The sequence below is a fragment of the Gallinula chloropus genome, assembly GCF_964237585.1.
Source record: "Gallinula chloropus genome assembly, chromosome: 3".
Classification (NCBI taxonomy): domain Eukaryota; kingdom Metazoa; phylum Chordata; class Aves; order Gruiformes; family Rallidae; genus Gallinula; species Gallinula chloropus.
Window position 1 is genome coordinate 106,242,753 of NC_140087.1, and position 14,963 is coordinate 106,257,715.

Here is a 14,963-nt window from a genome sequence, read left to right on the forward strand (position 1 = left end):
GCTGGTAAGAGCCAGGATACAGACTACTACCTATGCATAGCTGAGATGGCATTTCCAGCTTATCATCTTACCTCACAATATTTTCCTGTGTTCTCAACTTCTGAACAAATATTCTACTTTCGACAAAAAACGTTCAGCAGACAAAAAGCCATCATGCCCAATTTTATTTCCTAACTTTATTGGTTTCCCCAGAAGTGCAGAAAGTCTCATGAATTGACTTACATGTGTTAAAAATACATGTTTTTCTTTCCAGAAACTGTTTATAGTGTCACCAAAACTAAGGCTTCTGTGTTCTACCTTAAACTACTATCAGCCAGGGGTGCTTGGAGGAATTCGAAATACATGCAGGAACATTTCTGAGAGATGCCATTGTAACACACATTAACCATACTGTAAGCATTTACAATTATTTGGAAAGTATTTTAGAAATATGAGTTATTACTCTGTATTTCTAGAGAGAAAAAAGCTAAAAGTATTCCTCTGTCTTATTCTGATTAACTTTTGCTCTGATCCTTTTTGTCTCCCTATTACCTTTTAATCTCAGGTTCCTTCTTACTTGCCATGTCCTCTTGTGCTCTCTTTACTTCTCTTTTATGCCTTGCCTCATGTAGGTCTATTTAGTAGGCAGTTTGAGCAACAACCATCTAGTCCTCGACTGTGATGTTGCCTTTTAACATTGAGACCACCTTATTAGCACAGTAAGGAACATAACTTTATGTGCCCTGTGTTTTAAGTAGAAGGCAATAAAAGGCAACTGAAGAAGAAAAAGCAGGTTAAACATTTAGAAGCAATGCCTTGCTGTGAGGTCTACAAGAATCTTAAAATTGTCAACTTAGAGGAAGCGATTTATTTAAACCTGGCCTGGGCAAAAGATGATTGCAGGAAACATTAAAACCGGAGTGATGAATGTGGCACCTTCCATAGTTTTTTCATTTTTTAATTTCTGTAATCACTAAAGAGCTACACTTCTTAAATTAATACATCAATAGATTTTACACAACTTGCAAATCCCTCCAAAGTTAATTTCACCCTTTTTATTAAAAGGTATTTAAACAGTGTCAAAACTGGAATTAACATAATAACCTTCCAGAAAAGTTACACTTCAAATGATATTGCTCAATTTTAACATTGCTAGAGATTTGTTGAAAACACATAACATACTTTTTTAAAAGAATAATTTAATAGATACTTGTCTAAAGCACTGTAATGAAAAAGTAGACAGATAATGCTCGTCTTCAGTTTGTATTTTACTTCTTTTCTTCTTACTTATGTATATTAACAAAAAACCCTCAAATGATTTAGACAAAAGCTTTTAGCTCAACACATAATTGCAACAAAATTGCAATAATTGTACCAATTAAAATAATCCTGAATGAACAGTTTGTCATCTTAATGTTCCAATGGTTTATAGAAGGATCTACTTAATTAGCTGAAATTGCTTTCCAATGTTAGTATCAAATGTCATTTGTTAAAAGTTGAACGATTTCGAAAATAATTTAACAAAGCAATTTTACAAAACACCAAGAACCAACATTTTCTTTTCAGCTGAATAAAGCAAGCAGATGTGTCATCAAATTGCTATAAAATTAAATGAGCCTTTATATGGGGGAAAAATAAATTTTACTACTACTGCTACAGAATTATATTTTCTGATTCTTTATAAAATCAATTTCTTTAATAAAATAATATCATATCATTTATATCTTGGTGGTATTTTTAGTATGCTGTAAATACACTTTCTTAAATCGAAGGAGTAAACAATGAAGTAGAAATATTCAACTGTATGCAAAACAGAGGAATGTTTTAACCTGCCCAAGTGATTTCCTAATTCGATTCACATGGGCGTATCACACAAAAGAGCTGAACTTATCAGTAAAACACAGCACCAATGAAACCACGCTCCAGAACTCCAAACCTACACTCATCAACTGCTCGTCCACTTATAACTAAATTAGTTTTTACCAGAATAATCTGATGAAAAAAAGGAAAAAAAGAGAAAGAGTATGAGTTGTTTAGTAACCTGAATTTAAGTATTTCTCTGGGTACCATTACTAGAGAGAACTATTTCTGTTGTTGACTCCAAAAAAGGAAAACTTTCTGTAAAGACTGGGGGGGGGGGGGGGGGGGGAGTTTGAAAAAAGCAAACAAGCAAACAAAAAACCCCCCAAACCACCAAAATCAGTGCTCAAACTGGAAAGCTAACATCTATAAATGAAGAAACATGAACACATTCTATTATTTATAAATCAGGCAGAGCAGATATCTTTTACAAATTATCCTTACAATAGTGTAAGAGTTGCAAGAGCATTTTTAAATAGTGAGCTACAGCTAGCTAAGATTCTTTAATTCCCCACACAGGAAAGGATCTCGAATAAAAAAACCTATTACGTTATTCTTCTAAATTTGGTGTGTCCTGCCTTGGCACATGGCTTTGCCATCCAGTGTGACATTCATCATAGGTAGGCATGCATACGTATGGGCACAAATACTTTATTGCAGAGGTTATATTAAGCCCAAGTGACGGGTGAATTATATGTTGCCAACTTTTAAATAATGGTTACTTACAACTCTGAGGAAAGCACAACCATTTTCTCATCCTGGAAGTTATATATCTTTTCTTTTAAAATTAAAGATTTAAGACTCTTGATTTCCATAGTTTCCTTCAGCTTCCCAAAAAGCATGTTTTCAAAGGAATCAAGTAAGGGTGAAGAACCTGAACAGATGGTTCATGAGAGCTTCTTCTACCCCGAGCCAAACTCTCACATTCTAATATTTTGAATGAATTTATAAGAATAGTCACATCACAGATATTCAGGGACCAGCAACTATTTGCAGATATCCTTACAAAGAATTGATAAGCTCCATCTTAATACCCCAGTTTGAGCAAAGACTGGGCAAAGAATGACATGTACGACTGTCCTTCATGACATCAAGCATGACAATATCAAAACCACACAAGTAGGAAGTGCTTGTAACAGAAAATTGTGTGATTACCTAAATTCTACATTATTAAGCAAAATGTAAAAAATCAGTTGTGGGTACAAGGACTATCCTCTCCCCTGCAAGTATCTCTAAGCACCAAGTCAGTGAGTCATGGACTCTCTTAGTACTATCTCCCTAGATACACTATTCTTACATTTTTCAGTTTCACCAGGTAATGGCTAGAATTACATTCAGACTGATGGAATCTAGATCCTAACCACATGACAGAGAAGAAAATACTTGCTAAGGATCTATGTGATTCCTGGTTAAATATTATACCATGATGGTGTTCAGACATGACCGTGATGAAATTCTCATGGACTATACAATTTTATATTGACTTTTATTCTCTCCCAAGGAGCCCTCAAGCAGATCGGTCACTGAATTGTTCTGGTAACCTGCAGCATGCTCCCTAACATTTTCTTCTGAAGGGATAAGTGGAATTTTACTATAATGTCAACATACGCAGAAGAACTTTTTCAGTGAGGGTGACAGAGCCCTGGGACAGGCTGCCCAGGGGGGTTGTGGAGTCTCCTTCTCTGGAGATATTCAAGACCTGTCCAGACGTGTGACCTGTCCTAGGGAACCTGCTTTGGCAGGGGGGTTGGACCCGATGATCTCTGGAGGTCCCTTCCAGCCCCTATGATTCTGTGATTCTGTGATCGTATTGTGTTCACCAGGACCAGAAGGTTTCTGCATCTGGTTATACAGTCTGCATCTGTAGATGCCTGCGGGTAAAAATTTAGACACCTATAGCTTTTCAAGTGTTTACAAGTTTAGTGAGTAATTTTCTGAATTGCATTCTTGAACTCAAGAGGCATATACATCCCTGAAGTGTCACTTTCAACTGTATAAACCTGAACACATGGAAGAGACTTTAGCGGTTACCCAGAGAAGCTGACGGTGCTCAAGGTCAGGCTGAATGGGGCTTTGGACAACCTGGGCTAGTGGAGGGTGTCTCTACCCGTGGCTGGGGGTGAGAACTAGATGGGCTTTGAAGTCCCTTCCAACACAAACTGTTCTGTGATTAATCAGTGCAGACAGCCCAGCTACTAACAGCTTTAAAAAAAATGACAGACTGGCAAATCTGCCATATCCAAAAAAGAACTAGCTCTAAGATGTAGAAACTCTCTTTAACACCTTCACATTTCAGAAGGACAAAGGCCTACAGGCAAAAAGGTTACAAAACTACTTTAATGACTTCTAGGAACATCTTCCAACAACATACAGCAGACTTGGGTTTCTGCTGTGATAAGGAATACATAAACAGATGAAATGTGTTCAGTAGATCATCTCATTTAGCAAGTAAACTTCATAAGGAGAGGGACTGAGAAGACATTCCCTCCCATACAATCGGCTTTAATAGCATGATTTTTAATCAACAAGGTGGTAATAGAAAATCACTACCACCTACAGCCTTAAGCAATAGAAAATACCATCAAACAAAGTAAGATGACTAAAACTCAGAGCCTCAAACTGAAATGAAAACCTAAGGCCTTGAGGGAAAAGAAATAAATGAATCATGTCTTAGACTGAGAAAGACTTCAGAATCCAAAAAAGAGACTCTTCAAGTGAAAGTGGGATTCCTAACTGGGTGGGAAATCAGGAAATGGTGATACTCACAGCAAAATCTGATGTGAGACTGACTAGGTCTCTCCTCATTCTCTTTAGTATCTTTTCTACTTTGGCACAACCTTTTTGAGATTCGATGACTAGAATCTCACAGCATTTAGAATTCAGATATATCACGGATTTGTATAATGAATGCAATCCTTTCCTCTGCTTTGCTAATAACTCCTCAAGACAACGTTTCATTTTCTGACTGTTGCTGAAGGTACTTTTTCAGAGAAATCAGCAATGATTTGCGAATTTTTTTTCTCAATGCAGATTTACAACCCATTACTACATTAGCAGGATTAAAGATGAGTCTATTTTCCCCAATGTGTTATTATACTTACATCCGCAATGACTCTGATCTGCAGTTTACTCACAGCTACTTTCACAACCCTCTGTGAAACAGCTGAACTGGTTATATTCTCACATTGCACCTTCCCCCTCTGCCAGACCATTTACAGGTATGTCAGACAGTGCAAGTATTATCTTTGGAAACCTTACCTGCAAGTTTCTCATGGGACACTCCTGTCTAGTGTTGGAATTGGCAGCATTAGGTTAACAGTTGGACCTGGTGATCTTAAAAGTTCTTTTCCAACCAAAATGACTCTATGATCTTTCACTTCTCTCCTTTGTTTTCCTGAGGCAATCTTGACTGTTACTACCTTAAATTTCAATATATTTAAATGTTCTCGGGTCAAGATATTGCTTAAAATTTCTTACATTTCCAAATATTACATTGCCTTCACACGTTCATTTACTCTGTTGAGAATTCAGTTTCTTGAAATGTATATTTCTTTCTACAAAAGCCACAGTGACTCTTCACAATAGATCATGTATTTAGATCTGGCACTAACTTTTATTCTGGTGTCATTCCTGTAGATGGCTTATTTACAAGTCTGAGAAGTATCAATTGCAAACATTTAATGGAAACTTGCTTAAATCTGACAACTTAATTCTCTTACAAATTAATTTATAGAAAGTCCATTTCAGGGCTTTAAAAATTTGCTTTTTGCAACTTCTGCAAACCCTTTTGGCACTACACAAAACTGACGTTAGGGAGACCCTTTACAGCAACATGGGGAATATGTAAGATAAGTCTAAGGGAATATTAACTGTATGTCACAATTATACATAATCTGGCAAAAAAAAATATTGTAGAACAGGGTGGAGAGGCGGTTAATGACAACAACAGTCTCGACCACAGAACAACCTAAGCACAAAAGGGGAAGGAGAACACAACAGACAAGAAATTAGAATTAGGTGCTTAAGTTGGCAAGGAGACTATATGAAAATCCTGATGATGAAAGAGGACTAGAAAAGGCAACACAAACTCAAAGGAGTCAATACTGGTACTAATAAGTATTCCAATTGGAAAGCTAAACCAAGCAAAGATCCGGACCAGCAAAGAGAAAGGCTGGAATTGAGAGGATAGAAGCATCAAGTCAGCTAAAAAGAGTAAAGACATTTTTCTCCAGAATCTAGACCCAAAGTCAACAATGCAGGCTCAGCACTTTTTTATTTTCAGAATGTGACACGATTACAAAGCGTGGGCTAGTTCCCCTCTATCAGAAAAGTACAACATAGCACCTGTACCTGTCACAAAGAGAGAAGTCTGACTCCAGTCCATAAAGACTGTTCAGAGGTGTGCCTGTGCCAGAGATCAAAGCCTTATTTTGGTGGGTTTTTTTAAGACCCTAGGAAAATGTTACCAATTCAATAGGTTTTCTCATGCCTGCATAGTATGATCAGTAAAACACTACTTGTGACAGAAATGTTTTCATACTTATCAATATAGTTTTCCATATTCATCACAGTATCTAGAGAAAAGCACCTGCAAATTTACTTTCCTCAACAATCCACCACAGTAAGAATGTATCAGGTTTTTTAAATCCCAAATCAAAGCACAGAGATAAAGGCATACTTATTTAATAACCACAGTGAGATATAGAGGTTTTTTCAGAGTACTCCACCTACTGAAAGCAGAGCTCCCACTAGCTTCAGATATAGCTCTGAACATTGAGCACATACCAGTACCAGCCTACAGAACCGTAAGCAGTACAGCACCTGCCAAGAGAAGCACCAACACTGTCCAAGTGAGAGGTATGATACAGGTGATGAATCCAGCACCATACAAACTCCAAGAAATAGCTCAGAGCAGCTTTGAGCTGCCTTAGGTTTCCTACTGCATTCTTTTCAACTACAGCAGATAGCACTGAGATGTGACAGATAACAGCCCTCCCCCTTTACTGAATAACCTGTCCATACAGTTTTCAAAATTAAATTATGGACATTACAGGACAGGAGCCTAATGGAGGTAAATCAGTATATGATCATATAAATGATCAGCACATACATAGATAAAAATTACCTGCAGACTATTATTATTCTTTCATGTCTTAATACTTGGCTACTCGATTTTGTATGCTGTGAAAGTATTACTTATTCTTTGAAAGCCTGAAAACCAGAAGTATCTAGTGAAAAAAGTCACTAATGTTAAATTCGAATGCAGAACATGCCAAGACAAACAAGGGATTAGAAGGCGTCAGAGCTACACTGGACAGTCAGACGTTCTGCTAGTGCCACCTGCCGGCACAGCATCACCACACACAGAGGTACCACCTGCGCTCCATCCCACTTCCACAGCATCCACTGTACTCACAGTGAAGAGTTGGTCATAATCTGCCTCCAAAGATGCGGCAGTGGAACAACATAGGTTTTAACAACACTGGTCATACCCTCAGGGCACACACAGTGCATCTACTGTAACTCTTCAGCTGAAGGTACCTGTAGCAGATCAACCTGTTGTGTTAACACAGGGCCACACAGTCAGCAGCTAAGAGGAAGGTAATGAACAGAGAGCTCTCACTGCAAGGGAACCCTAGGGATTCACAAACTTTGTAGCATGTATTTCAGAAGTTGGACAGTTAACTAAAATATCAGACCACTCTCTTTACTGGGAATGTGATCCAGCATGCAACTCCTACACAACACAGAACCTACAAGATTCCTTTCATCCAAGGGAGAAGTCCAAGCAGAACCCCTCTCTTGGTACAGTTCAGAGTTCAGAAATGCAGCAAAACCAATGAAGAATTGGCAGTGTCACAATAAAAAGTAGTTTGACACAAAGATTCAACTACTTGGAGAAATATATACTTGCTCCTGTTCTAAAGTACCAAAATATTAAAAAAATGAATACATCATCCTTGCAGAATAAAAGGCAGGGAAGAAATAACACAAACTCAGTACAGGGTAAGAAACTATAAAAATATCAAAGTCTGGTTCTAGTCACGAGACTCCAAATGGGAAAGCTGTTGTATAAACTCAAAACCTGAAGTTTTAAAAGAGGAACTAAAGTAAATAACTCTACTTTGAACTGGTACAGAAACAGATCTATAAGCCAAGTGACCTCAAACTGTTGTAGATAAGAAGAATAAAAAAAAGACACAGAAAGGATTATTTTGGATAAAACAGAATTTTTAGAGCATTAGATAATACCAGAGAAGAGTTCATAGACCTGTGCAGCGTGTGCTAGCAGCTAAGAAGGCCAACCATGTCCTGGGCTGCATCAGAGACAGTGTGGCCAGCAGGTCAAGGGCGGTGATTCTGGCCCCCAACTCTGGCCTTGTGAGACCCCATCTGCGGTACTGCACCTCAGGCCACAGAGATGACTGGGGGGCTGGAGCACCTCTACTATGAAGACAGGCTGAGAGTTGGGCTTGGTTTAGCCTGGAGAAGTCAAGTCTTTGGGGAGACCTAACTACAGCCTACCAACACTTAAAGGGATTCTATAGGAAAGCGGGAAAGGGACTGTTCACCAGTGAGTGTAGTGATAGGACAAGGGGTAATGGCTTCAAGCTGAAAGAGGGTAGGTTTAGGGTAGACGTTAGGAAGAAATTCTTTACAATGAGTGTGGTGAGGCCCTGGCACAGGCTGCCCAGAGAAGCTGTGGCTGCCCCCTCCCTGGCAGTGTTCAGGGCCACGCTGGATGGGGCTTTGGGCAACCTGGTCCCTGCACATGGCAGGGTGTGGGAACTAGATGATCCGTGAGGTCCCTTCGAACCCAAAGCATTCTGTCAATGCCATGAAAGTAATTTAAAAATTTCCAGAAGTTAACAGAAAAGAGTAAGATTGATGGGACTTTTAGATTACAGTTTGCTAGCTGTTTGAAAGACACGTTATTCTTATTCATTTAATAACAATCACTACTTTAATCATTGAAAGTGTACACCATTACCAGAGTAACACTTACCTCTCATATATGGTTTTTAAAGTCAGCTGATCTGGAACGCCTTCAGTCTCTTCAAGATGTAGTATGAGCCACGATGTTCTATATGGCCACTGCTCTGTGAGATTGATCCAACTAGCCAGTCTATCCCAATTGAATGTGATCTGATTAGCTCTCAATAAACGACCTAATATAACAGAGAAGAGGAAAGAAACAGAATTTTTTCCCTCCACCTTTCACAAGGTTCCCCCCGCCCCCCCCAAAGTAACAGCTGTTTAAGTTCTTCAACCTGATCTGTGAACCTTCTGGTATTGTATTCTTAGCTCAGTAAGTTCAAAATCACCTCAAGTTGCGTCTAGAAATATAATTTGCCACCTTAATAAAAAACCTTACAAATACTGATCAGAATGTGAGACCCTTCAAATCCGCCACCTTCAGCTCCAGGATAAACACTAATTACTATCATCCTGTCCCATGTGAATCTTAAGTTACTTTCAAAAAACTCAACAGGGGATTTCACACAGCATTAATTTCTCAATCTAAACACAAAAATCATGGGAAGACTGTGAAGTATTTTCCGAGCAGTGACGTATGAAGCATGGTCTGAAGTAAAGAGCACGAATGCTGTCGTCAATGGCCAATAAATTACAACGCTGTAAGACACTGGTTTAAGTGAATAGGGCAAGGTATGACTCACAAAGTTAATTTTTAAAAAGAGAAATAAAAGTTAGTGCTACAGGTTATGCATTTCAAGTTTAGCAACTTTTCTAGAATTGCATTATTAATACTGGTAACTACATACAATTTCCATCCTGAACTCTCTGCTCATGAAATCCTCATATACAACCACGGGTTACAGTCCACTGAAAGCACTCTCTTGCACAGTTTTTTGTTTGTTTGTTTTTACAACTAACAGATTGCCACTTTCTTTGTACTTTCACATCTGCACTATAATTGGCCAAAAGCAGACATTTCATGCTACAAATTGTAATGACAATGCTAAAAGACTAAACATTTATTTAAAAGATTAGGTCAGAACTGTAGCTGTGCTGTCATGTATGATCACTAAGGAAGGAAAAAAGCAAGGGGAAAATGGGAAAAAGGCGTATTAACCCTTGTCTATTAATTGAAGTAGCATTAAGGTAACTGAGTAGAAAATAAGCCACAAGTTAATTTACTTAATTTAGAACTGCATTTACATTTAACTTTTCATTACCTGAGCAAAGGCAAATTTAGGACTATCCAAACCATGCACGCACTAGCAATGGAACTATACAGACAGCCAACTTTTTTTTTTTTTATTACTCAGGCTGGTTCAACAGAGCTGAACCTCAGCTTGAAGACATCCAGCTGTAGCCTTGTATCACACTTCCTAAGGAGATCATCACCTCAGCCCTGTACCAGACCTGAACCAGCTCCACCTATTTGTGGCGTGCTGAGAAGTACCCCTAAATGCAATGTGAAGTTGGGCAGTGGATGCAACATTGATACAGCTGTAGCGGAGTTCCATAACCAAATGGATCAGCAGGGTATCAGTTTGGTTTTGGTCTGTATTATTACTCTGTGCACCTATTGTTAAAGCAAACATCCTGAGGCATGGGATGGTTGCAGCAGGTTTCTTAGCTCCAGCTATGTGCTGTACAATCAATGGACAGGCTGATTTCTGAACTGCACCCATCATAGACAATATGGCTACAATCACACAACAGGGAACTCAAACCCAAGGTCCAGCACATGGGTCAGGGCAAGCCCAAGCACAACTACAGGCTGGGTAGGGAACGGACTGAGAGTGTGACCAGCAAGTCAAGGAAGGTGATTCTGCCTCTCTGCTCTGGTGAGACCCCAACTGCAGAACTGCATCCAGCTGTCCCCAACATAAGAAGGAGCGAATCCAGAGGTGGGTCACAAAGACAATCAGAAGGCTGAAGCACCTCTGCTACGAAGACTGCGGCCTTCCAGTACCTGAAGGGGCTAAGAGGAAAGCTGGAGAGGGGCTGTTATCAGGAAATGTAGCGATAGAACAAGGGGTGATAGGTTTAAGATGAAGTAGGGTAGATTTCAATTAAACGTTAGGAAGAAATTACTCATTCTGAGGGAGGTGAGGCCCTGGCACAGGCTGCCCAGAGAAGCTGTGGCTGCCCCCTCCCTGGCAGTGCCCAAGGCTAGGCTGGATGGGGCTTTGGGCACCCCAGGCTGGTGGAGAGTGTCCCTGCCTATGACAGGGGGTGAGAACTGGATGGTCTTTGAGGTCTCTTCCAGCCCAAAGCACTCTGACTCCATAATAAAACCAACCAATCCATTTTATTCAGGGGAAGAGTTCTACAGCACAGGAACTATAGAGAACAGGACTAATATCATCTTCCAAGACCCTCCTTTAAGTGTAAGAATCAGTTCACTGGGGAAGAGGTCAAAGGTGTACCACTGCTTCTTAAAGACACCAATGATACCTAATGGGTCATACAATTGCATGCAAAACTAGATTATATACATATTAAAAAAAAAACCAAAACAAAAGCAGAAATCTCCATTTAGTAAATAAAATGGTTTTTCAACTAGCTATTTCAAATTTTAAAAGCACTATTTGTCCTTTCCTAAACTCAGCCATAGGAAGAACAACACTTTACTGTCTTTCAATCATTATTTTATGAGCCAAGAACCTTGCTTACTAGTGCCAACTTCCCCTGAATTAACCTTCCTGTCTGCATCCCATCTTATTATCTAATGAACTTAATACAATAAATATGCATGCTAAATAGTACCAAATTAATTTAAATATTAATGACAATACATTCTACATATCTGAATTCCTTACATATTTCAGTTAGTTCTAGAAACTGTTAGTGTTATTTGTTTGACAGAATGGTTGAGACCTCTGGAGGTCATCTGAGCCAACCCCCCTGCTCAAACAGGGCCACCCAGAGCCAGTTGCCAAGATCATGCCTCAACACTTTCTAAGTATCTCGAAGGATGGAGAACCCAGAGTCTCCCTGGGCAATCTATGCTAGAGCTCAGTCACCTCTCATAGTAAAGAAGTGTTCTACTAGCATCTGGTGATTAATGGCTGCTTTCTACAGGGGTTCACATCCTCATCACAAACACTAGAAGCTGGTATTTGCTTTCACACCAATGCAAAAATGAGTTAGGGATACTGAAATTAAGCTCAAGCTTTTGCCAGAGTATTTTTTTTTCCTGGTTAAAGGTCAAGCCAATTCTGAGTAAAGGTCCAAGTTGCCCAGAAGCCTCACACTGTACCGTAGCAAATGCTTATGTAAAAGCTTCAGAGCCTGGGGAAAACCAATATTCTCTTTTGTTATTCCAGCCCTGAGTGATCTGTGGTTCACTGTTCACTCTCTATTCGCACTTGATGAATTTTACTTTATAGATATTTGTTTCTGAATCCATGTAAGCTTCCCATATTCATATGATATTGTTGCAGTTATATGCTTAACTACATACAATGTGAGAATTAACTCAATTTATTTGTTCTGAACGAGTTAGCTGTAAGGCTATTTAGTGCATTTTAGTGTCTGAAATAGAAAAGACAGTCAATAACCATTCCCCATTCACATGACACGTGATTTTATTAAACCTCCCTAAGCACTTTTCCAGTTTTTTCCAGTTTGTTAATGCAAAACAGGTCATAAAATGCTTTCATCAACTCCAGACAACCATTCAGGGGAAATACCCATACCAAAAATGTAAAGCATACATACCTGGTTTTACCTCACAGTTTCCCTTTCAAGATACCAGCAGTACGAGCTTTGTTCACATTACAGCATTAGGAAATTCAAAAATGTTATTTTATTATCCCACCTCAAAATTAAAAAGAAACAAACAACTTCCTAAAAACGTAGACTAGAATGATCTGCCTCCCAAATGAAGTGAATGAAACAATTTTTTAATTCTACATAGAACATAATCTTTACTTGGACCCTAGGAGAGTTTGCTTCAGAAGGATTTTCAAAATCAACACATGGACCTGACCTGTTAAATTCAGTTTACATACTAAAAGGCCTAACTACAACAAAACATAATACTGTTTACTATACACAAGCATTCCACACTTACCTGTCACTGAAACAATATTTAGCAATCTTCTCATGGTCTGAGGACTGATATCACTGAACCAATCCTCTGTAACCAACAGCTTGGTCAAATCAAAAGACATTTGGCGGGTAATGGTACGCTGCATCTGGCGCCTGCGGTAAGTATCCTGTTAATGACACAAAAACCCCAAAGTACTGGGATTAGTACCAAAACCCTTTCTGTGTTTAAAATAAAAGTTTTACTTGATTAAAAAGTTAGAACCTTTGTGAATATGTGCCTGAGAGGCTGACATGAAATACTACAAAAATTACCGGAATTTAATTCTGATTTAGGTGTGTAACTGTTGAATGTGAATTCCATATAAGCCAAGAACTGCTAAGAGTTACATATTTTACTTCCACAACAGTTCTGAGAGGGCAAAACAGAGTAACACAGTGAGAAACTTTGTAAAAAGGTTACAAGTTTCACCACTGCCATAATTGGTTTTTACTGTCTCTACAAAAAGTTAACGCCATCCATTAACTAACTGCATTATAAAATTAAAGTGAACATCAGGTTCCTCCACCACAAAACTCCCCAAGTCTCCACCTGTGGCAGCTCAAAAATCTCAGAAACTCCAAACTCTGTGTTGCTTTTCACTAATTCCGACATACCTTTTAATTTACCACATTCTGATTTTATATAAAGATGGGAAAATAGAACAGAAAACCAGAAAGAAAGCACGGAGAACATGTTGCAGTAAAAGCCTAGTACTGTAGTATTCTAAATTCCGTGACTTGCTCAATTACTGCCTCTTGTTGCAACACCACGATCAAGTGATATCTGACATACAAAAAATCCAAAATACACACATATATACATCGTAGCTACTACCAGTATGCTGTATTATCTCAGCATTCACAGAGAGCTGAATTTAGGTATTGGTGGAAAAGAGTGCTTTGGTGAGCAAGCCAAGTTTCTTCCTCTTTAACAGAGCATCAGTGTACTGATTTCAAAATGTACTTTTCCTACATGGATCATTTATATTAATTTCATAAGAACGGTTTGATAAGTCTTCTTAAGATGACGCCATTAAAAATATGAGAGACTAAAGAACAGAAAAAAGAAGGTATTGCCAGTATCTTCATTTAGTCTAAAGAGAAGTAAATAATAAAGTAGTAATAATATATTAAAAAAAAAATTCTCTCTCACCCGCCTATTGAGAGCAGTTTTGCTACCGAGCTTAGTCATGTCTCCAAGACTGTTCTGAGAAACTCTCCTGTCAATCTCTTCATGTAATCCTATGGAAAGGAAAGTAAAAAGCAGGTATTTTCCCCATTCGTATATATTTGACTGATCTATAAAATAACATTCATTATCTGCCAAGTGTTTAAATAGTGTTTTTGTTCCAAAACCCAGAGGTTTGGAATGCTGTTTTTCCAACTTTCCTATCAGCCTCCTGCATAACTTTACCTGCATTGTCTGCATAAGGAATATCGCCATTGGTTGTTGAAGCCACCATCAGTTTTTTTGCATTACTAAGCCCTCGGCTATTCAGGAAAACAGGCAAATGGACTATGTTTCGCATGTAATCGTGTCCATTTATGTTTGAATCACGCAGAACACTGTTGAGATTCTGGTTAATTGCCTTTATAATAATGTGGGGGTCACTTGCAAAAATAGCAATAAACGGGCCTTTTGAAAACAAGACTCGCACCTGTAAAAAAGCAGACAACACGTCTTGTTAGTAAGAATTAATAGTAACTGTGGATCATTTGAACATATGACACAACAGCTTATATGCCAGTTACAAGCTTGAGAGGACAAGTATAGTGATTCCAGACTCTTCAATAGGAGATACCTAATGTAGGAACTTATGCATAATTCAGAATATACACGCTTGACAAATTAGCAGTAGTGGTTACAGTGGAAGCCATCACCTAAACAGTATCAGGCAGTAATGTCCCAGCCCCGCCAAATATTTAGTATTCAAGCATTTTTTCATACTTTTAAAGTATTTCAAATGAAAAGTCTCCAAACATTTGAAGTTTGTTTTGCCAGGATATTAATTTGCAATAATTTACATCTATTTCAAAACTTTTCACGAGTATTAAGA

At 38.5% G+C, this 14,963-nt stretch overlaps 1 protein-coding gene across 1 annotated transcript in view; it reads right to left on the minus strand.

Annotated features, from left to right (window-relative positions):
* KIDINS220 (kinase D interacting substrate 220) overlaps positions 1-14,963 on the minus strand; it is an 80,738-nt gene that overhangs the window by 33,188 nt on the left and 32,587 nt on the right. Inside the window, exons 19-22 of the mRNA XM_084262507.1 lie at positions 14,321-14,564; positions 14,060-14,148; positions 12,890-13,034; positions 8,846-9,008 (exon numbers count right to left, since the gene is read on the minus strand). Of these exons, the coding sequence (XP_084118633.1) occupies positions 8,846-9,008; positions 12,890-13,034; positions 14,060-14,148; positions 14,321-14,564 (641 nt within the window). The remainder of the gene's footprint in view (positions 1-8,845; positions 9,009-12,889; positions 13,035-14,059; positions 14,149-14,320; positions 14,565-14,963) is intronic.